We start from the raw sequence: 20,819 nt of genomic DNA on the forward strand, positions 1-20,819 counted from the left end.
GCTTTTTGAGAGCAGAAAAAAAGGGAGAAAGTTAAGTGAGAAAAACATCAATGAATGTACCCCAACAATTGAAAGGAGTAATTTGATGGCGTTTCAATATGTTCCAAGCACGCAGCGTTCTTGAGAGCACATATTATCTTTTCCAAACACTAGCTATGCTCTCATTTTCAGTGATAGTTTAAAACTCTGCAATAGAAATTGGTCTATATTCACTGTCTAGAAAAAAGGTGATCCCTGCATTCAAACTAAAAAATCGTTTGGTTTAGCAATGGCCACCATTTTGTATATGTTGTGTATGTGCACGCGCTCGTGGGTGCGCGCTAATGACGCAAAAATCGTGCGTAGTAGGGAGGCGCAATGGAATTCTGAGGAATAACCTTAACTCCGTTTGTGCACCGCCCCTAACCACAACTAAACTACAAGAAATATTTAACCTGGTTCAGGACCATGTAACATGTAAACTTCTATTTAACAAATTTCCAACCAGTTTAAGGCAATAAGGCATGGCATGTTTATTATTCCACTGAATAATTTTAGGGTTGGTTAAAATTAGATGAGGAAGAGAATTTGGGCCAATGTCTTCGAAAAAATCAGAAACCTTGTGCCCTTTTACAGTTCACCAAAACAGGCCATTCGACAACATAAAACTTCCCATTCTTTCGCTTGCAATACTTCCCGGCATTCTTTCGCTTGTTTCTCTCAGCTGCTGTGATGGCTGGAAAGTTTTACACACCTTATGACGTCAAGGGTCCTAATTTGCCTATTTTGACCGCGCGTGGAATGTCGCACACTTTTGATCGAATTACCTAACGTCGATGCAGGAAAATAATTATTGCGCGCTTGTCCGAAGCCCATAATCGAGCATTACCAATCAGAGAAATATAGACTTCAATATTTTAGGATGAAAAAAGTGGGGAAAATTTCACTTCACAGGCACTTTAAGGACGTTCGCGCTAATTGTTTCTGCGCATCCTTACCACGCACGCAAATTCCCAAGCCACGTCATGCATCGAGTGCGCGCTGAGTAATATCAAAGTGCTCTGTGAGCAAACTTGTGAATTTAACAGATGAATTAAATTATTTTTTGGATTATCTGGTGAAGGTAATTTTGTGGTTCATTTTCACATTTAGAGTGCAAGCAGTAGTTCAGTATTCGCTAATAAAGCATCAAACAAACAGAGTTACATTTGGATAAGATGCATGGCATTACAATTGACACGATCATACTATTACCTGACAATATGAAGAAAATCTATCCATTAGAAGTTTGAATTTTTTGCAAAACGCACCACCGAATTTCGTTCTTTTTAGCTCTTCGTTTATCTGTGTGGCGGTTTCAAATGCCCATTGAAGGGTTAAGTTTTGTGAAAACGTTGGCAAAATTTGAAATTATTAACGCAACGGATTCACTTATACAAAATATTACTAGGATAGCTTTTCTTCGTTGATTCATGTTTGGATGTTTTAAACATCTTTGGAGAAGCTAGACCCTTTAAGTCGCGTAAGTTTTAGCTTTGAAGATTTTATTTTGTAACCACTGAATATTGTTTACGTTTTAATGCCCTAACGGTAATACAGACTTCATTTTCCTGAGTCATTTCACGAGTGTGGTTTTGGCGCCTAGTTGGGAGATTATCGGACACCCTGCCGCAATGAAATATAGTTTGTTCCGAATATGAATATTACACAAATTCAAAACAACAATATTAACGAAACTTGCTCATTTCTTTACAAAGTTGCTTAGTAATACAACTTCCGGCTGGTTGGTCAGGGCTTACGAGTTTTTTCGTTTTGGATGGGGGCAGGTGGGCGTGGTATGTAATCGTGTGATCTTCATGCCGCAGATTCTAGGTAATTTTCAAACCCTTATGAGAAAGTTTATAAACATTTATTTTTGTAATACTAGCAATCTGCGCAACGTGTAGCAAGCAACACAGTGAAGACGTTGCTCAAAAAACAGACTGGCTGTACCCCAAGGAACCTGAAGACAAGACATCCCATCAAAGGTATGTAGCGAGTGCAACCCGTTTTGAAAAAGAAAGAGTGAAAAATCACTTTTACCGTCACCTTTGTTAATAGCGTGACTTGACTTGACAAATGTAGTTGCTTTTACATTTTCATAGACTTGCCAACCAGGCTGCCATGGAAACCATAGGCCTCCTCGTCACCTCGCCCCGATTCCGTGAGCCTCCAACTCCTCAGAATATCGCCTCCACTCCATGCTGGACTCCGGGAAGAGATGCCGCGTCTCCTGCAACACCCTTAGTTACAGATACCGTTCGTGTTTAAAACGCAGCTATGGACACGATTGCAAATCTCACTGCACAAGAAACAAAACGGGAGCCTCTTATCTCCCATTTGAAAACCCCCTTGAACAACTTGAGCAAAGCAGAACAGTTGAGTGTTGTACAAAAGGCTAGTGAAGACTGTTTGCTAGTGTGCAGTGCAATAGCACTTGGAGGTGCATATTGGCGACGAGCTCTTCAATTCCATGGCTCAGTCTACACAAGGAGAAAAGTTTGACGGTTCGCCACCTGGTGATCTAGTGGTACTTATGACTGCGTACAAGAACGCTAAGACTAAGAATTTAAAGAGACAGATACTAAGCCTTTACGCATATAGATATCCCATGAGCATGCATGCTGCAAAAAATTCACCAACCATACGGAAAACTATCCACATGGGAAATAAAGCAAGCACGCTCTCATGCTAATCTAAGCGGCCCTGGTACAACCCCTGAAGTTACAACCAAGCCCCGCGTACGTCTTGACATGAGTAAGGTCGATTACTTTGTGGAATTTACAAATAGACTGTACTTCTATCAAGACGTTTCTTATGGTAGTAAAATACTAATCCTCGAAAGTGGCGACCGAATAGAGATGCCTAATGTTGTGAGGACAGTGACCAGATCTACAATGATTGAACAATACTTGGAGTATTGTAAAGAACAATGTCACGAACCACTGAGTAGGTCAACTTTGTTCAAAATCCTGGATGTTCAAGACGCATCTCAGCGTAAGTCGCTCCAGGGCTTGTACAATACCGCAGCTGATGACGCGGCGGGATTTCAGACTCTTGAGACACTGGTTGAAACTCTTGAGAAAGGAGGAATGGAGAAACAGTGGTGTCTTGATGTTCGTAGAAAGCTCAGACATGCAAAACGCTATCTCAAGACTGACTTCCGCGTACATTGCCAGCCACATGATTCTACTTGCGCTGACCACTGTCGACATTTTGCGCCCAGTGATCCTGTCGAAGCCGATTTCCGGAAACCCTGCTCTCATGAGCACGTATTCAGTTGCGATGACTGCCAAGGGATGAAGAATGTACTGCAGGATGTCAGACTGGAGTTCGAAGCGTCATCCTGCACACCTTACAGTTCAGAACAACGAGAGGATCTGCTATATGATTTTGACCGCGCAAAGTCAGATATCTTACTGTGGAAAGCCCACGTTATTCGTTCGATAAACCAGGCAGAGGAAAAACAAGATGCACTTAGATCATGATCAGCCGACGACACGTCCGCTATCCTAATAATGGACGGGGCCATGAAATTTCTTCAAATTAGATATCGTGAGAAGCAGTCCGATTGGTATGGAAAACGAGGCCTTAACTGGCACATATCAACGGTAATAACTAAGAATGCTAGCAATGGGAAGGTTGAGCTGAAATCATATGCCCATATCTTTGATTCGTGCCAGCAGGACTAGTATGCAGTCTGCTCGATCAATTATTGAAAACAGACTGGAGGTTGTGAAAAAAGGATCACCCCCAGATTATCCGAGGGAGTCTTAGGAGTGACGAAGCAGGCTGTTACCACAACAACTTCCTCTTGGTGGCCGTAAGAGATGCTGGAAAGCGAGTTGGTCTTACTGTCACGCAGTATGACTTCCGAGCCACAGTACGGAAAGGATGTGTATGATAGAATCCTTTGTCCGATGAAATCAATATCCAGTTTAGTTAAAATTGGTATCTACAGGCAAATCGGAGTAATTGGTCTCGCAAAGTCCAAAAAAAATCATCATAGTCAGAAATATTTCCCGCCAAATTTTTAGCGAAGAATATTACCTTATACCTACTTTCTGCGATTGTTATCCATGATTTACCAAAATATAAAAAATAGAATTTTCGCGGGAAAATTTAGCCTAAGTAATGGTAAGGATTTGGCAAGTTTGAAATGTTTACATAGGTTAATAACGATGTCAGAGCTTAAAAACTCTATTCTGCAGTCCAGCTAACTATTTTTTGCCTGTAGATACCAATTTTTAACTAAACTGTATATTGATAACAGTGCAAAAGACCATCACAAAAATGTCTTTCTGTGGAAATAAACTGCTGCACTTTTGAAAAACGACTCGCTGAAAATGGCTAAAATTTGGGTCACGCTCATTAACGATTCGGCGGCGATATTTGGCACCTCGTGAAAACCGTAGAATTAATGCGAGAGACCGCTAATATTTCTCAATCAACTAATAAGGAAACAAATATCATCTCATGAAAATAAGAGTTTCTGGAATTTGTAGGAAGTACCTTTTAGGCTCATCTAAAGTTGTCCGAAATTTCGATCATTTTAGACCGCTTGAGGGCCAAAATCGCGATGTGGCGATATCTCGAAGAAAAACGAACGCCTACCTCGGAAAATGTCGTGGTTGTTAATCTTTTCGGATAGCTTTTATACTGTGAAAAGATGAATGTAAACGGTCGACCTCGATCTTTTGGTACTGCCCGGTTTTCTCCGACAATGACACTTAAGAATTTATATGGGGAACTTAAAAACAATAATCGGTGCGAAATTGTGTCAGGCAAGCTTTCACGTCTGAAATTAGCTGTGTTGATCAAACTCCTGTAGTTCCAAAAGCTTAGTGCCCAAAGTTTTTTTTCCAGTTCTCGGTACACTAGCCCTAGTACTAGACATGGATATTGGTCAGGGCTCCAAGTCACGTTATACTTTTGAGAAACACTCCTTCAACCAGCAACATGCCCGCTAAAATTTTGCGAAGGCCTTCTGTGGGGCATTTTCAAAAAATCATAATTAATTTTTCTTCAGCCCGATTTTCAATATTTTACCGTTAATCGAAAGAAAAAACATGAAATAAAATCATATGTAAGTTTTATTGTATTTGAGTAAAAGCGTAATTTTTCAGCTCCTTCCGCGCAACGCCTAAATTTGACTCGAAACAGAACGGTTTTACGGCTTTGGACCGTACTCGGAAATCGTCGCCAGAAATATTGAAAAATAGCAAAAGCCAAATTATTGCTATTTTTGTTTATCATATGGACTAACTGTTTCACACAGAAAATTTGAAGCAATTCTCTTTTCGGCCGAAAATCGAGTGGTCGGTTCTTACACGGACAGCCTCTTAAGCTGTAAGGTATGGTTGTCCAAGAAGATAAATACCTCTTAGAAATTCAATATCAAACGAGACATTGAGTAAATATGATTCTGTTCCTTATTCTTTTGTAAAGTTCGAAAGGCAAACATCTCCCCTTCAAATTGATATTTTTAATTTCGAGCGCCGTCAGAGACTAAATATCGATGATTAGCTTGTCGCAGATGGTAATTTTCGAACAAAGTAAAATTAAAAAGCTACAGTAGGTCTGGTGGATATATCTCCTGATTTCACCTATAAATCTCTCTACACATGTAAATCACTTTATACATGTATTTTTAAAAAAGAAAAACGTCGAAGACCCCTAATGTCAATGGACTACTGAAGAACTCCATAAACTATAAAAAGTCAATATCCACGCAAACCAAGCAACTACATGTATTAAATTATCAATGACTTACCCAGCTGTTTATTAGGCTATCGTGCCTTCCTTTTTACCTCAAAGAATAATTGGCTAATAAACTAAAATAGAATGAGACTTACAAATCCGCGGAAGTGCAGATGAAAATTCACAATATCCCCAGAATTTAAGTAAGAACCTGTCTCAAAATACAGTTCTGTGACGTTTCCATGTAAATTTAAACAAATATACTAGCGTTTTTCACGGTAGCCGAGCACTAATTCCTTTAATGTTAAGTTGCGTACCAAACTCATTAGGAATTTTAAATTCTTGCAAAAGAACACGAAAGTCAGGATAATTTAGTCCTCAGAAATGAGGGCTATTTTGATTGAGGATTTCCATTGCATTTTTTTGCAAAAATTTATTCATAGTGGGTTTTTTAAGCCAATAGTTTCTAACCATTTGAAGAAATTCAAATTCAGTCTAGCAAGAACAGTTCATAAAAGCTGTGGACTTTTGATTGGTTAACCATTAATAATTGGCGTACATCAAGGAAAAAGTTGACAATGTGCCACTCGGTGCCGTCAAACGTTGTTAGGTAAACGCCCACGGTTTTGCGCATGAGCTGTTTCCTCGTCACGATACAGCACTTGCACCTTGCTTTCTGTCAAAATTAACCTTCTCAAACTATTTTTTACAATCAACTTCCTGCTTAATGCTTGGGGAAATTAATTGTGCAGTTTTATTAAAGTGAACTATTTACAAACCTTTGAGATAACCGTCAGGTCTTTACAAACTTTTCCGTAAAACCACCATGGAGTATATGAACAACAAGCATACTCATTCACTGTTTTAAGGAAATAAATTGAAGCAAAACATACTAATCATCATTTGAAACCTTTACCTCAAAATCAAGAGAAAAAAAACACAACAGATGCTTCCGTTGATCAACCCGTCAAATCTGAGGAACATGATGCAAGCTTCTTGATGGATGACGTATCTTAGTCACGAATTATGGCAATATAATCATTCTAAAACTTTTCTTTAAAATATGTCTTGACAGGTTGCGTCAGTTTCAAGTCAACTGAGATATGTCATGTGAAAGATAAGTCCACGATGATTGGTCTTAAAACGGTCAAAAAGCTACAAATTTGGTCTTGATCTGTCACTCGCTCCTCATTCTCATATATTGCGGTTTACAGAACTCCTATTTTTCTCATCAAGTAACGATACGTTGTTATCGGCAAAGTTTAATCGACGTTTCAATCGTTCAGTGAAACTGAAATATGATGAGAACAGAAGCAGCTACAAATAGCTCAGAGAACGCGACTGGTTCATCAAGAATTGTTCCTTCCAAGGCAGAAGGCATCGCATTGTGCACCGCATTTATTTTGATATTTGTATTTATTGTTGTAGGAAACTTGCTCACCATTGTTCTGTTTGCAGTAGACAGGAGCCTTCGTAAGAGAAGTTTGTTTGTAGTCATCAATATGGCGTTTGCTGACCTGATGTTAGGAACTGTGTCCCTACCGCTGTACATTCACATCGTTGGTAACAGTTTTGAACTTTGGAAAGGTGGTTGGTCGATGTCTTTGTCAATTTTCTATGCAATCGTTGATACCTTTTTGTCGCAGGCGTCGTTAATTTCTGCAGCTTTCATATCTGGTGAGAGATTTTACGCCATTTACTGGCCGTTTAAGCACCGAACACTGTCAATGCGAGCATACCATATTATTATTTTTACGGTGTGGGCACTGACTGTCGTCGTCACCGCCCTCTTGTTTTCATTAAAACGTCAGTCTATGTATTATTGGATGCCATACGTCTTGATTATAATATTCATCATATGTGGCAGTAACATCGGCATTTGGAAAAAGTTTCGACGCGGAAATATCGCTTCACAACAGCAAAACAGAGACTCGCGAAACAAACGCTTAACAAAGACCTTGCTATTTGTGTCTATTCCTTCTTTACTGTCCTGGATCCCTTTAGTTATTTTCAACTGTTTAATCTATGTCTTTGATGTCCAAATACCGTGGAAATTTTATGACCTGGTGAACGTTATAAATTACTCCAATTCGTTTGCAAATCCAGTTGTGTACGCATTAAGAATACCTGAGTTTAGAAAAGCCCTGGTTTTGTGCTGTTTAAGAAAACCAGCGGCGCCAAACATGCTAAATATTAATAGAAGAAGTAACAAGACTCCGGGGACAGAGCTCAGAACTTTACGAACAGACAACAGTCTCCGGCAGCTCAAGTTTAATCAAGAAGTTCTGGATGCCAAAGTTTAGAAACTCTGAGTTGATGTTGTAGATGAGACGCTTTTGAATTGCAAAGCGAAACATGTTTTCCGTGATCAGGGAAGCATTCTACATAAATTTGTTTACACGCATATTTTGTCTTTTAAGGTAATTCCATTGAAATAGAACTCCCAATAAATTTTCTTTCAAACTTCACCTGTTAGCTGCCTACTTCAAGAGTATTTACATTTTGAAATAAAAAAGGAGGTATTCGGTTCCCGGTATTCGTTTAGGACCAGGAGGACCTTCAATAAACCCCATAATTCCTTAAACTATCTCCTTTCAGAAACGTTTACATTTGAACCATCCACTTAACGCTTTTTGAGAGCAGAAAAAAAGGGAGAAAGTTAAGTGAGAAAAACATCAATGAATGTACTCCAGCAATTGTAACGAGTAATTTGATGGCGTTTCAATATGTTCCAAACACGCAGTGTTCTTGAGAGCACATATTATCTTTTCCAAACGCTAGCTATGCTCTCATTTTCTATATTCACTGTCTATAAAAAAGGTGATCCATGCATTCAAACTAAATAAAAAAAATCGTTTGGTTTAGCAATAGCCACCATTTTGTATATGTTGTGTATGTGCACGCGCTAATGACGCAAAAATCGTGCGTAGTAGGGAGGCGCAATGGAATTCTGAGGAATAACCTTAAGTCCGTTTGTACACCGCCTCTAACCACAACTAAACTACAAGAAATGTTTAATTTGGTTCAGGACCATGTAACATGTAAACTTATATTTAACAAATTTCCAACCAGTTTAAGGCAATAAGGCATGGCATGTTTATTATTTCGCTGAATAATTTTACGGTTGGTCAAAATTACATGAGCAAGAGAATTTGGGCCAATTTCTCCGAAAAAATCAGAAACCTTGTGCCCTTTTGACGTCGTCCTTCGGAAACATATGTATGACAACGCCTTGCGTGTAAGTGGTGTTTTTACAGCTCACCAAAACAGGCCCTCCGATAACAGAAAACTTCCCGGCATTCTTTCGCCTGTTTCTCTCAGCTGCTGTGATGGCTGGAAAGTTTTACACACCTTATGACGTCAACGGTCCTAATTTGCCTATTTTGACCGCGCGCGGAATGTCGCACATTTCTTACTTGAATTGCCCAACTTCGAAGCAGGAAAAAAAATTATTGGGCACTTTTCCGAAGCCCAAAATCGAACATTACCAATCAGAGAAACATAGACTTCAATATTTTAGGGGAAAAAAAGAGGGGAAAATTTCACTTCATAGGCACTTTAAGGACGTTCTTGCTAATTGTTTCTGCGCATCCTTAACACGCACGCAAATTCTCAAGCGCGTCATGCATCGAGTGCGCGCTGAGTAATATCAAAGCGCTCTGTGAGCAAACTGGTGAATTGAACAGATGAATTAAATTATTTTTTGGATTATCTGGTGAAGGGAATTTTGTGGTTGATTATCACATTCAGAGTACAAGCAGTAGTTAAGTATTCGCTAATAAAGCACCAAACAAAGAAAGTTACATTTGGATAAGATGCATGGCATTACAATTGACACGATCATACTATTACCTAAAAATATGAAGAAAATCTATCGTTTAGAAGTTTGAATTTTTTGCAAAATGCACCATCGAATTTCGTTCTTTTTAGCTCTTCGTTTATCTTTGTGGCGGTTTCAAATGCCTATTGAAGGGTTAAGTTTTGTGAAAACGTTGGCAAAATTTGAAATTATATACGCAATGGATTCACTTATACAAAATATGACTAGGATAGTTTTTCTTCGTTGATTCATCTTTGATATTTAAAGCTAAAAACCCTGGAGACCATGCTGATTTACGCGAACCAATATTTCAAAATCAGACTACTTTTCCACATGCTTTATCTCTGAAACGAAGTCCGTGAACCCCCCCCCATTTTTTTTTCATTCCTGAAACAAGTAATTCATTATCTGTCCGTATTAGAAGTTTGAAGAAAATCTATCGAGTAGAACATTTTCGGGTGAACGTCCTTAATTTAGCATGCAATGTTTCAGCATTCGGTTCTCGGATTTTGGAGGTAAGCAAAGCGTTCGTTTTGTTCCTGGCCCTCTTTACTTCACCTCGGTAAATCCGTACATGTTTATGAGGTTTGCTATATAGATGTCTCAAGCGAATGCTGAAGGCCAGCTACATTGGGCGTCAAACCTCTTCTGTTCGCTCTCTCAATGGCTAAGGGTAAAGCGAACACGTTTTATTTGAGGGTTCGCTACCGACTAATAACGGGGAAATCCGGGAATAATCGACTTGGGGACCAAGAAGACAAACACTCATTTTCTCTACATGAATTAGAAAACAAAGTTTGATTTGCATATTAGAATCATCTACTCCACCCTCGAAGTGGAGGGAAATGTAAGTTCTCATGCTCAAAACAATTAAGGCATTTATAACATTGAATTGCCTTTTTAGGGAAAAAATCTAGCATGCGAGAGGTTAACAGTAACCCAAAAAGTTATAGCAAGGCAATGATTTCAAATGAAAATGTCTTGATCCCTCCAAGAATTAAAAGTACGCATCTTTCATCCTGTATCAAGTTAACTGTATTCAAGCTTGTGAAAGGTAGTTTCAATCACTATGTTCGGTGGTTTGCCAGTTTTGAGTGATTTTTTGAGCGGTTTTTCACTCAACAAAATTTTGAGAGGTTTCAGTCTGGTTTCTCGTAGGCCCCAACAAATGCCCCACCCCCATATCCACGAGTTTTTCATTAATTACACATGTCTGATTGTGTGTTGCGTTTAATGTTCATTGTCAAAGCACTCGCGCTTGTTAGGTATGAGATGGTTATAGCCAACTCAGATCCAAAACGCGCGCTAGTGAAATAACTGTTTGATATTACACTTGGGTGACGCGTGACTAAAGCTTGCATAAGTACATGTATTTTACATTGTTTGTCTATATGTTCATTGAGTGTGTAAATTTGTTTTCCTACATTTTTACTAGTTCGAAGAAGCGAATTATTCATGAACAATTTTAGAAACCAGATGAAGCGTTCTGGCACAACCGTTGCTCAGCTTTTTGTGGCGTGTTTTTAACCAGGCAATATTATTCTTTTTGTTTCGTTCACCGTGCATTGTGAGAACTTTGTAGTCAATCACAAATAAAACATGCCCTAGCGCTCAAGTTGTCGTCGTTATGCTACAAAAGAATTGTTTTATGCTTTTAGCTGTGCATATATCGAGTTATGGATGCACTTTGGAAGTTTGGAGCTCGTGCTCTCCAAACTTCCCGCGTGCATCCATAACTCGTTATACGCTGTGGCAAAAAGTCACAGAATTTAACGCGGTGAATGTGAAAGAAATATTAAATTCATGATCTTAATAAAGCTAGAAAATCGGAAAAAAAACATCGGCGGTCTCATCTACCTGTCCAAAACTTGCAGCTAACACCGACTGAGCAAATGTAAATTGGTAGAGACTCTTAGCATGAAGTCAACACACGCCATATTGATAAAAAAAACAAACAAACAAACAAACTTCCCTTTCAAAGTATCGGCCTGTTTGCAGCCAACGGAATGTGTGCAACTCTCTTGCAACAATAAAAACAAACTCCAACCTAACAAAGGAGCACAATGCAATGCCTTATGCCTTGAAAGACACAATTCTTGATGAACCCTTCGCGTTCTCGGAACTTTTGTCTGAAAGCCAATAATCCGAGGCATTTTGCATCACTAATGGAACATATTGTTGAATCAATGAGTTGCCAGTAATCGGATACCCATGTTTGCGCAAAGAACTCTGGGATCGTCAAGGGGCAAACATTGCAAGTCGCTAGAAGGAAATGTATGGCAAAAAGTTGTTTCGGCGCCCAAAAACACGGTTTTGGGGAGAGATCAACGCTTTTTCGCCGTTGTTTTATCGCGAATGGATTTTGGCAATGTGGATACATGGAAAATGTAAGTTTTTGTTTGAATAACCGTGAAATAAGTGATAAAATTTACCGATAAACTCCGTTTTGCTTGCGTGAGGTTTATTGTGAAATACATTGAAGAGAATATTGAAAATTTCGATACACGCTTGATCTCAAGAGGCTACCCGGAGCAAATGGTAGAAAAGACCCTCCGAGAAGTTAAATATAAAGACAGAAAAGAAGCTATAAAACAGAAATCGAAAATTGCAGAAGGAACCACTACCCTTTGTGTCGGGCAATTTCACTCAACCGTCAATACCAAACTTTGGAAAGCATAATCCCGCACAAATGGCACTTTTAAATTCAAATACTAAGAGATATATTCAAGGAGCCACCCTTGATCTGCTATAGAAAAGGAAAATCGCTGAAATACGTGCTTGTAAAAGCAAAACAAAAGCTTTGCGCAACAATGTAGCCACACAGCATGAGTCGCGCGGACTCATTTGTCATTAAATCAACCCCCGACTGTACAATGATCGCCACCGGGCTTATTTCCAGTATTATTTGTATGACTGAGCTTTCAAATAAGCCAGAAGTAACCTGTACACAACTTAAAAGTCTTTACTGGGTTATTTCCTCTCGATTTATACCTAATTAATTTTGTAATATTTTTAGACCATTACGCGATGTAAATTTCACAATAAACCTCACGCAAGCAATTGAGTTTATCGGTAGATTTTGTGCCATATTTCACGGTTATTCAGACAAAAACTTACATATTCCACATATCAACATTGCCCAAATCCATTCGCGATAAAAACGACGGCGAAAAAGCGTTGATCTATCTCAAAAATCGTTTTCTTGTACCTCAAAACAACTTTTCGCCATACATTTCCTTCTAGCGACTAGCAATGTTTGCCCCCTGACGATCCCAGAGTTCTTCGCGCAAACACGGGTATCCGATTACTGGCAACTCATTCATTAGTCAACAATGATTGTCCCAGAAAAAGCGAAAACACTACAAATTTGACCGTGATGTGCCACTTGGTCACCCTTTAAATTTCCCCGGCTGCAAATGAACTTAGAAACCTTATTTTTCGTAATTTATTCCTCCTCAAGGTTTCATTCCCCCGGCATGTCAAGTTATTAATCGCACGATCCATTTAAAATACAATTATCGACCAAAAATGAAAAACACATTTACCGTTTTATCAAGGTTGAACATACCTATACTTACGTCTTGACAAAGTGCGTCGACTTTGAAAGTATGGTAGACCTAAAGCATAGCGTCTTAATGGAACATTATTCATTTAGTCCTCGGTGATCGGTCTTCAAAAGTTGAAAAAGCTACACATTTGGCTGTGATTCCACTTGGTCGTTAGTCTTATAAATTGTGGATTATAAAACTCCTATTTCCTAGTGTAATCTATTGTTACGAAAAATTGTCTAAGTCAAGTTCTAGAACAATCTGGAACCGGAAGTCATTCAGCCGTGACCAATTTGTATAAGAACATTCCAGAACATTCTGATCCTTATGTAATTACTCAGATTAGAAACTGTGTCAAACTACTTAATTTAGCTCTTAATAGAAGTTTCTAGAACTTTAAGCCTCATGTATATTAGAGCGAGAGTTTCTTCTGTAAGAGAGATTGATTCAAATTTGAAGAAGCTTAGTGCTGTAAATTCGTGAAGTTACCTTACGGAAATAAATTAGTTTGTTGCTGTTACCAGCGATCCTGAGTTTTGTCTGGAATCAACCCTGCTCTACAACGATACTCGTAACATCTATACGTAGTCATCGGCTAAGGTTTTTCGGGGTTTCAATCGTTCTGTCAAAGCTAAAACATAAAATGAATATCACAGCAGCAGCTAACACTAACTCAGAGAACGCGAGTGGTTCATCAAGAATTGTTCCTTACAAGGCAGAAGGCATGGCATTGCCCACCGGTTTTATTTTCCAGCTTGCCTTTATCATTGTGGGAAACTTGCTCACCATTGTTCCGCCCTGTTGCAGTAAACAGGAGACTTCGAAAGAGAAGTTTGTTTTCTGGTAACCAATATGGCATTTGCTGACCTGATGTTAGCAATTGTGGCTGAACATATTTCCATTTACTTTGTCGGGGCTGTTTATCAGTTTTGGACGACTGGATTCGAATGGATATCTCTGTATATTTTTTCCATGATCGCTAATCCATTTTTCACATCTGCCTCGTTAATTTCTGCGGCTTTTATTTCTGCCGAAAAACTTTACGCCACTTATTGGCCACTTAAACACCAAACACTGTTAACGCGAGCATACCGCCTTGTTATAGTTATGATCTGGACACTTGCTCTCGTTTTTGCCGCTATCGGCACAGCTTTGAATCTCTTTATTTCAGCCAAACATTCTACATACTTTTGGACGCTATACATCCTGATTCTAATATTCATCATATGTGGCTGTAACATCGCCATTCGTAAAAAGTTTCAACAGGGAGGTGTAGTCACACAATAGCCAAGACGATCCTCATAAAACAAACCCTATAGGTCATTCCACTGAAATAGAACCTGCACTGAGATTTTTGTGAAACTTTGCCTATTGATTGTTTATATTATAGGAACTTAAATTTTGAAACAAAAATGAGGGGTCTCCATGTTCGCTTAGGAGCAGCAGCACCTTGTTTACATCCAATAAATCCTTATAATAGCACCATGATTGTCGTCACGATTGCTCGCTAAATTCACGTTTCCGACGATTGTTTTTTTGTTCTACCCTGAGAATCGGTCCATATTTATTTCACACAGAGAAATTTATTACTCAATTCAAAACAACAGAAAAAAATGATAGGTCACCTTACTCGTTTACGATAAAATGACGATTTCCCTCTATGGCGAGGTCCAGCCGTAAAGAAAAAGCCGCCATTTTCTAATGCGCGCGTGCTAATCAGACTTGAAATTATGCGCAGTAGGGATGCCCAAAGCAATAATGGGAATGACCTTAACAAAGACCTAGGTGAACATAATTTTGTAGTTGATCAAAATATACAGTTAAGAAAGAGAATTGGCAGTACCTGTGGATATATTATGATAAATAAGGACGAACTATCAAAAGATGTGTGTCCGTTTCTACATCTGTAATAGGAACCGTATTCCTTGAAGAAGTGTACTGAGTTTTCTTTAAATATACATTTGTAGAGGCCTGAGTTCAAGTTTGGTGACTAATTTATGACCGTTGAATTCGAAGCTTGAAACTCCCAGAAAAAATTAAGTGAAAACAGAGCTTAACGTTTTTGTCCACACTCGTCATGTGCGGACTTTCAGATTGTACTGATCATCCCGCTTCCAAAACCATTTCACTTTTTACAAAATCTCATGCATCTTTCTAAGTAAGTTTTGTCCTTCGATTGAAAATAATGTACTTTTCTAACCATTTACGGTTGAAACGCGGTAACTCCTTGCAATAGTCGTCATGCGAGCTAGAGTCATGCTTTTTAAACTGTTTCCCCCAGGTTTGAGGCCGGTTAAAAAAGCGTTGATCAAACGAAGCAACAGAAAACGGTCTTCCCCCAATAGAACACGAAAAGACCCAACAGCCAGAAACGGTTGATTCCAATAGAACACGACCTAAACGTATTCTATATATTTTGGTTTTTTTTTTTTTTTTCGCTTGGCTAGTGAGGCTAAGAGAGTGTTCCTAGGTCGCTAAAAGGACAATTACTAGCTCAAGAACAAGTTCAGCGCACTGTGTAACATTGAATTTTCATTCCAAGCCCATTTGTTTTACCGAAACTGAAATTTAAGACAAAAGAGCGCCAATGGTTATTTGATGGTCATTATTCAAATTTGTGGGCCATAAAATGGACAACGAAAACAGATGCCGCATCTTTATCACTTCATTAACACTGGGCCGCTAACAATGTGCACTCAATTGCCAATCTAACTCCAAGTGGCATGCTAAAACTAACTTCAAATCTCTAAGTTTACTTTCCCCGTCGGAAAGACTTTTAACCTTGACTTATAAACTCCAGTTAATAGAGAATTAAGCTGTAAGGTATAGTTCCTTAAGGGTAAATACTTTTTCAAATTCAAGATCAAACAAGGCATTGAGTAAATACGATCCTGTTCCTTATTCTTTTGTAAAGTTAAAACGGCAAACATTTCCTTTTTAAATTAAAATTTTTAATTACGTGCGCCGCCAGAGACTAAATATCGATGATTAGTTTGTGACAGATGGCAATTCACGAACGCAGCAAAATTAAAAAGGTACAGTAGGTCTGGTGGATATATCTGCTGTTTTCGCTTTTAAATCGCTCTGCACATGTAAATCACTTTATACATATATTTTTGAAAAAGCAAAATGTCGAAGACTCCTAATGTCAGTGGATTGCTGAAGAACTCCATGGGCCATAAAAAGTAAATATTGATGCAATATTTATATTTATGACGTACCCCTAATGTCAATGGATTGCTGAAGAACTCTATAAACAATAAAAAGTCAAAATCCATGCATAGTCAGTTTTAAAAGCAAATAGTTTCTAGGCATTTGAAGAAATTTAAATTCAGTCTAGCAAGAACACTGCATAATAGCTGCGGACTTTTGATTGGTTAACCTTTAATAACTCGCGTACATCAAGGAAAAAGTTGACAATATGCCACTTGGTGCCGTCAGACGTTGTTACCTAAACGACCACGGTTTCGCGCATGAGCTGTTTCCTCGTCACGATGCAGCACTTATACCTTGCTTTCTGTCAAAATTAACCTTCTCAAACTATTTTTATGGATAATTTTTTAAATTTTGAACATTTTAGCGTTTTAAATTTTGTTTAGAATTCTCGTGTAAACTTTCCATTGGATCTCCAATATGGTTGCAGTATCCTCATTATAATTTTGCATTGTACATATAGATCTGAATTGGAATTAGTGATCAACAGAGCTTCAAGCTGCACAAGCTATTGTTTTAATAAAGGATCGTTTCGCTTTCTCTTTTGTAACTAGTAGAGCAGACTTTTCTTGATTCTCCAAGTTTCCTCAGCATAAATTTCCTCGATCGATCCATCGATGCTTCGCGATCTTTTTAATTATAAGCTGCCTGTTTAATCTTTGAAATAACTAATTTTATAATTTTATGGCCACTAGCGTAAGCAACCCAAATTCAGAATAACAAAAACAGTTTACAAAGCTGCTGTCACCTAAAATTAGCTTCTCACTAAATTTCCTAGTTATTACAAGGATGATTAGTAAATTTTACAACGTGAAATGTCCATTCGTGTTGCCGCCTTAATTCGGTCTTTCTTTCAATCGCCTTGGGTCAAAAATTCCACTTAGCAGATTGTTATTTGCAGTGAGCACAAAATAACAAGGCGATAAAAATGTCAAAGATACGGACGAGTTCCACAAAATATATTAGCACGTTTAGCCAGGCAGGCTCAGTGACCCGTTAATAACTGTGCCTTAAAAAGTACAAATACAAGATATAAGCTACAATATAAGCCTTTCTTAAGAGGAATTCGTCCGTCATTTCTAAGTTTATCTTTAATGATTGGCGTATATTAAGGAAAAAGGTGACTACATGTCAATTGATGCCGTCAAACATTGTTAACTCCTTCGGCTTTGGGTATTAGCTGTTTCCTCGACACGTTTGAAAATTGAAGGCATCCCACGACACAGTACTTACAACTTGCTTTCACATAACAAACGTTCTCAAAGTTGTAATTAGCTTTATTTTGTAATCTTTTTTTAATATTTTAGCGCTGTTAATTTTCACTTTCCCTACAAAACCCACACTTTTGTTCCAATTAAATTACCTTACAATTAGTTCAGTTAAAATTAACCTCTATCGATCGATCGGTCGATGCTGCGAATTCTTTTTTACAATCAACTTCCTGTTTAATGTTTTGGGAAATTAATTATACAGTTTTATTGAAGGGAACTATTTACACACGTTTGAGATAACCGTCAGTTCTTTACAAACTTTTCGGTAAAACCACTATGGAGTCTATGAATAAAAAGCTTACTCATTCACTGTTTTAAGGAAACAAAAAGAAGCAAAACATCCCAACCATCATTTGAAACCTTTACTTAAAAGCAAGGGGGAAAAAAAGCAGCAGATGCTTCTGTGTTGATCACTGACTCGTCAAATTTGAGGAATATGACATAAGCTTCGCGATGGATGACGCAACTTCGTCACGATTTATGGCAGTCATTGCAAAACTTTTCTGAAAAATATTTTTCTTTCGCGTCTTTCAAACTAACACGGCCACTCTTCTGTTTTGTTTTATTTTTGGAACGAAAAAACAAAACAACCGATCTTAAGCGTTTTAAGCTTTTCATAATGACGTTTGTCGCAAAAAAGTTATAACGATGAAGTGGGGAAATAAGTAAGGCTTTTATTTCATGGGCGCAATTTGAAGCCATGTACAGAAAAGCACCCTGCCGTTGCTGATTCTTTGTTCCTGTCACGTTTATCTGGCTGCGTTACAATCTACGCTCATTATTAGCGAGCGAAATAATACAACTCTAACAAGCGATCAATAACATTTGGAATAACTATCAAGCCCAACATGCACGTATTGAGGACCTATCTTGAAGTCCCTGCGCCGTTTTCTTTTCGCAGAAAGGCCGAAGTGTCAACCTCAGGTCCGTGTTGAAGCCGGTAAACATTGCAGTCATAACACGCTCGCAGACGTATTAAGTTGCACATGGGAGTCTATAAAGTCTTGACAAGTTGCGTCAGTGTAAAGTCAACTCAGACATGTCATGTGAAAGATTAGTCCACGATGATTGGTCTTAAAACGGTCCAAAAACTACAAATTTGGTCATGATCTGTCACTCGCTCCTCTTTCTCATATATTGCGGTTTACAGAACTCCTATTTTTCCCACCAAGTAACGATACGTTATTATCGGCAAAGTTTAATCGACATTTCAATCGTTCAGTGAAACCAAAATATGATGAGAACAGAAGCAGCTACCAATAGCTCAGAGAACGCGACTGCTTCATCAATGATTGTTCCTTCCATGGCAGAAGGCATCGCATTGTGCACCGCATTTATTTTGATATTTGTATTTATTGCTGTAGGAAACTTGCTCACCATTGTTCTGTTTGCAGTAAATAGGAGCTTTCGTAAGAGAAGTTTGTTCCTAGTCATCAATATGGCGTTTGCTGACCTGATGTTAGGAGTCCTGTCGCTACCTTTCTACATTTACACTGTTGGGAGCAGGTTTGAACTTTGGAAAGGTGGTTTGCCGATGTCTTTGTCAACTTTCTACGGCATCGTTAATGCCTTTTTCTCGACGTTGTCGTTAATTTCTACAGCTTTCATATCTGGTGAGAGATTTTATGCCATTTACAGGCCATTTAAGCACCGAACACTGTCGATGCGAACATACCGTATTCTTATTTTTGCTGTGTGGGCAGTGACTCTCCTTATCGCCACCCTCTTCAGTGCAACAAATTTCTTGTTGTCAGTTAAACTTTCTGTGTATTGTTGGATGCCATACGTCTTGATTATGACATTCATCATATGTGGCTGTAACATCGGCATTTGGAAAAAGTTTCGACGCGGAAATATCGCTTCACAACAGCCAAACAGAGACTCGCGTAACAAACGCTTAACAAAGACCTTGCTATTTGTGTCTATTCTTACTTTACTGTCCTGGATCCCTTTAGTTATTTTCAACTGTTTAATCTATGCCTTTGATGTCCAAATACCGTGGAAATTTTATGACCTGGTGAACGTTATAAATTACTCCAATTCGTTTGCAAATCCAGTTGTGTACGCATTAAGAATACCTGAGTTTAGAGAAGCCCTGGTTTTGTGCTGTTTAAGAAAACCAGCGGCGCCAAACATGCTAAATATTAATAGAAGAAGTAACAAGATTCCGGGGACAGAGCTCAGAACTTTACGAACAGACAACAGTCTCCCACAGCTGAAGTTTAATCAAGAAGTTCTGGATACCAAAGTTTAGAAACTCTGAGTTGATGTTGTAGATTAGACGATCTTGAATTGTAAAGCGAAACATATGTTTCGTGATCAGGGAAGCATTCTACATAAATTTGTTTACACGCATATTTTGTCTCTTAAGGTAATTCCATTGAAATAGAACTCGCAATAAATTTTCTTTCAAACTTTACCTGTTGGCTGCTTATTTCAAGAGCATTTAAATTTTGAAGTAAAAAAGGAGGGTCCCGGTATTCGTTTAGGAGCAGGAAGACCTTCAATAAACCCCATAATTCCTTAAATTATCTCCTTTCAGAAACGTTTCCATTTGAACCATCCACTTAACGCTTTTTGAGGGCAGAAAAAAAGGGAGAAAGTTAAGTGAGAAAAACATCAATGAATGTACTCCAGCAATTGAAAGGAGTAATTTGATGGCGTTTCAATATGTTCCAAGCACGCAGCGTTCTTGAGAGCACATATTATCTTTTCCAAACACTAGTTATGCTCTCATTTTCAGTGATAGTTTAAAACTCTGCAATAGAAATTGGTCTATATTCACTGTCTAGAAAAAAGGTGATCCCTGCATTCAAACTGAAAAATCGTTTGGTTTAGCAATGGCCACCATTTTGTATATGTTGTGTATGTGCACGCGCTCGTGGGTGCGCGCTAATGACGCAAAAATCGTGCGTAGTAGGGAGGCGCAATGCAATTCTGAGGAATAACCTTAACTCCGTTTGTGCACCGACTCTAACCACAACTAAACTACAAGAAATATTTAACCTGGTTCAGGACCATGTAACATGTAAACTTCTATTTAACAAATTTCCAACCAGTTTAAGGCAATAAGGCATGGCATGTTTATTATTCCACTGAATAATTTTAGGGTTGGTCAAAATTAGATGAGGAAGAGAATTTGGGCCAATGTCTTCGAAAAAATCAGAAACCTTGTGCCCTTTTACAGTTCACCAAAACAGGCCATTCGACAACATAAAACTTCCCATTCTTTCGCTTGCAATACTTCCC

At 38.5% G+C, this 20,819-nt stretch overlaps 2 protein-coding genes and 1 pseudogene across 2 annotated transcripts; all 3 read left to right on the plus strand.

Annotated features, from left to right (window-relative positions):
• The first annotated feature begins 1,787 nt into the window (after window positions 1-1,787).
• Window positions 1,788-4,125, plus strand: LOC149107890 (uncharacterized; annotated as a pseudogene).
• Window positions 4,126-7,016: 2,891 nt separating this feature from the next.
• Window positions 7,017-8,021, plus strand: LOC149107891 (adenosine receptor A3-like). Its single transcript, XM_089295973.1, has one exon. The coding sequence runs from the start codon at window positions 7,017-7,019 to the stop codon at window positions 8,019-8,021; it is 1,005 nt and encodes a 334-aa protein (XP_089152099.1).
• Window positions 8,022-18,804: 10,783 nt separating this feature from the next.
• Window positions 18,805-19,989, plus strand: LOC149107892 (adenosine receptor A3-like). The gene has a single exon (XM_089296154.1). It carries the CDS (start codon window positions 18,805-18,807, stop codon window positions 19,822-19,824), a length of 1,020 nt encoding a protein of 339 aa, XP_089152280.1. The 3' UTR covers window positions 19,825-19,989.
• The last annotated feature ends 830 nt before the right edge of the window (window positions 19,990-20,819 follow it).

Source organism: Orbicella faveolata, unplaced genomic scaffold, assembly GCF_042242905.1.
Source record: "Orbicella faveolata isolate gen_17 unplaced genomic scaffold, um_ofav_v1 contig_26, whole genome shotgun sequence".
In the NCBI taxonomy this organism is placed as follows: domain Eukaryota; kingdom Metazoa; phylum Cnidaria; class Anthozoa; order Scleractinia; family Merulinidae; genus Orbicella; species Orbicella faveolata.

Excerpts from the sequence above, each read along its gene's own strand:
- LOC149107891 (XM_089295973.1), top strand. The coding sequence starts at position 7,017 with ATGATGAGAACAGAAGCAGCTACAAATAGCTCAGAGAACGCGACTGGT.
- LOC149107892 (XM_089296154.1), top strand. The coding sequence starts at position 18,805 with ATGATGAGAACAGAAGCAGCTACCAATAGCTCAGAGAACGCGACTGCT.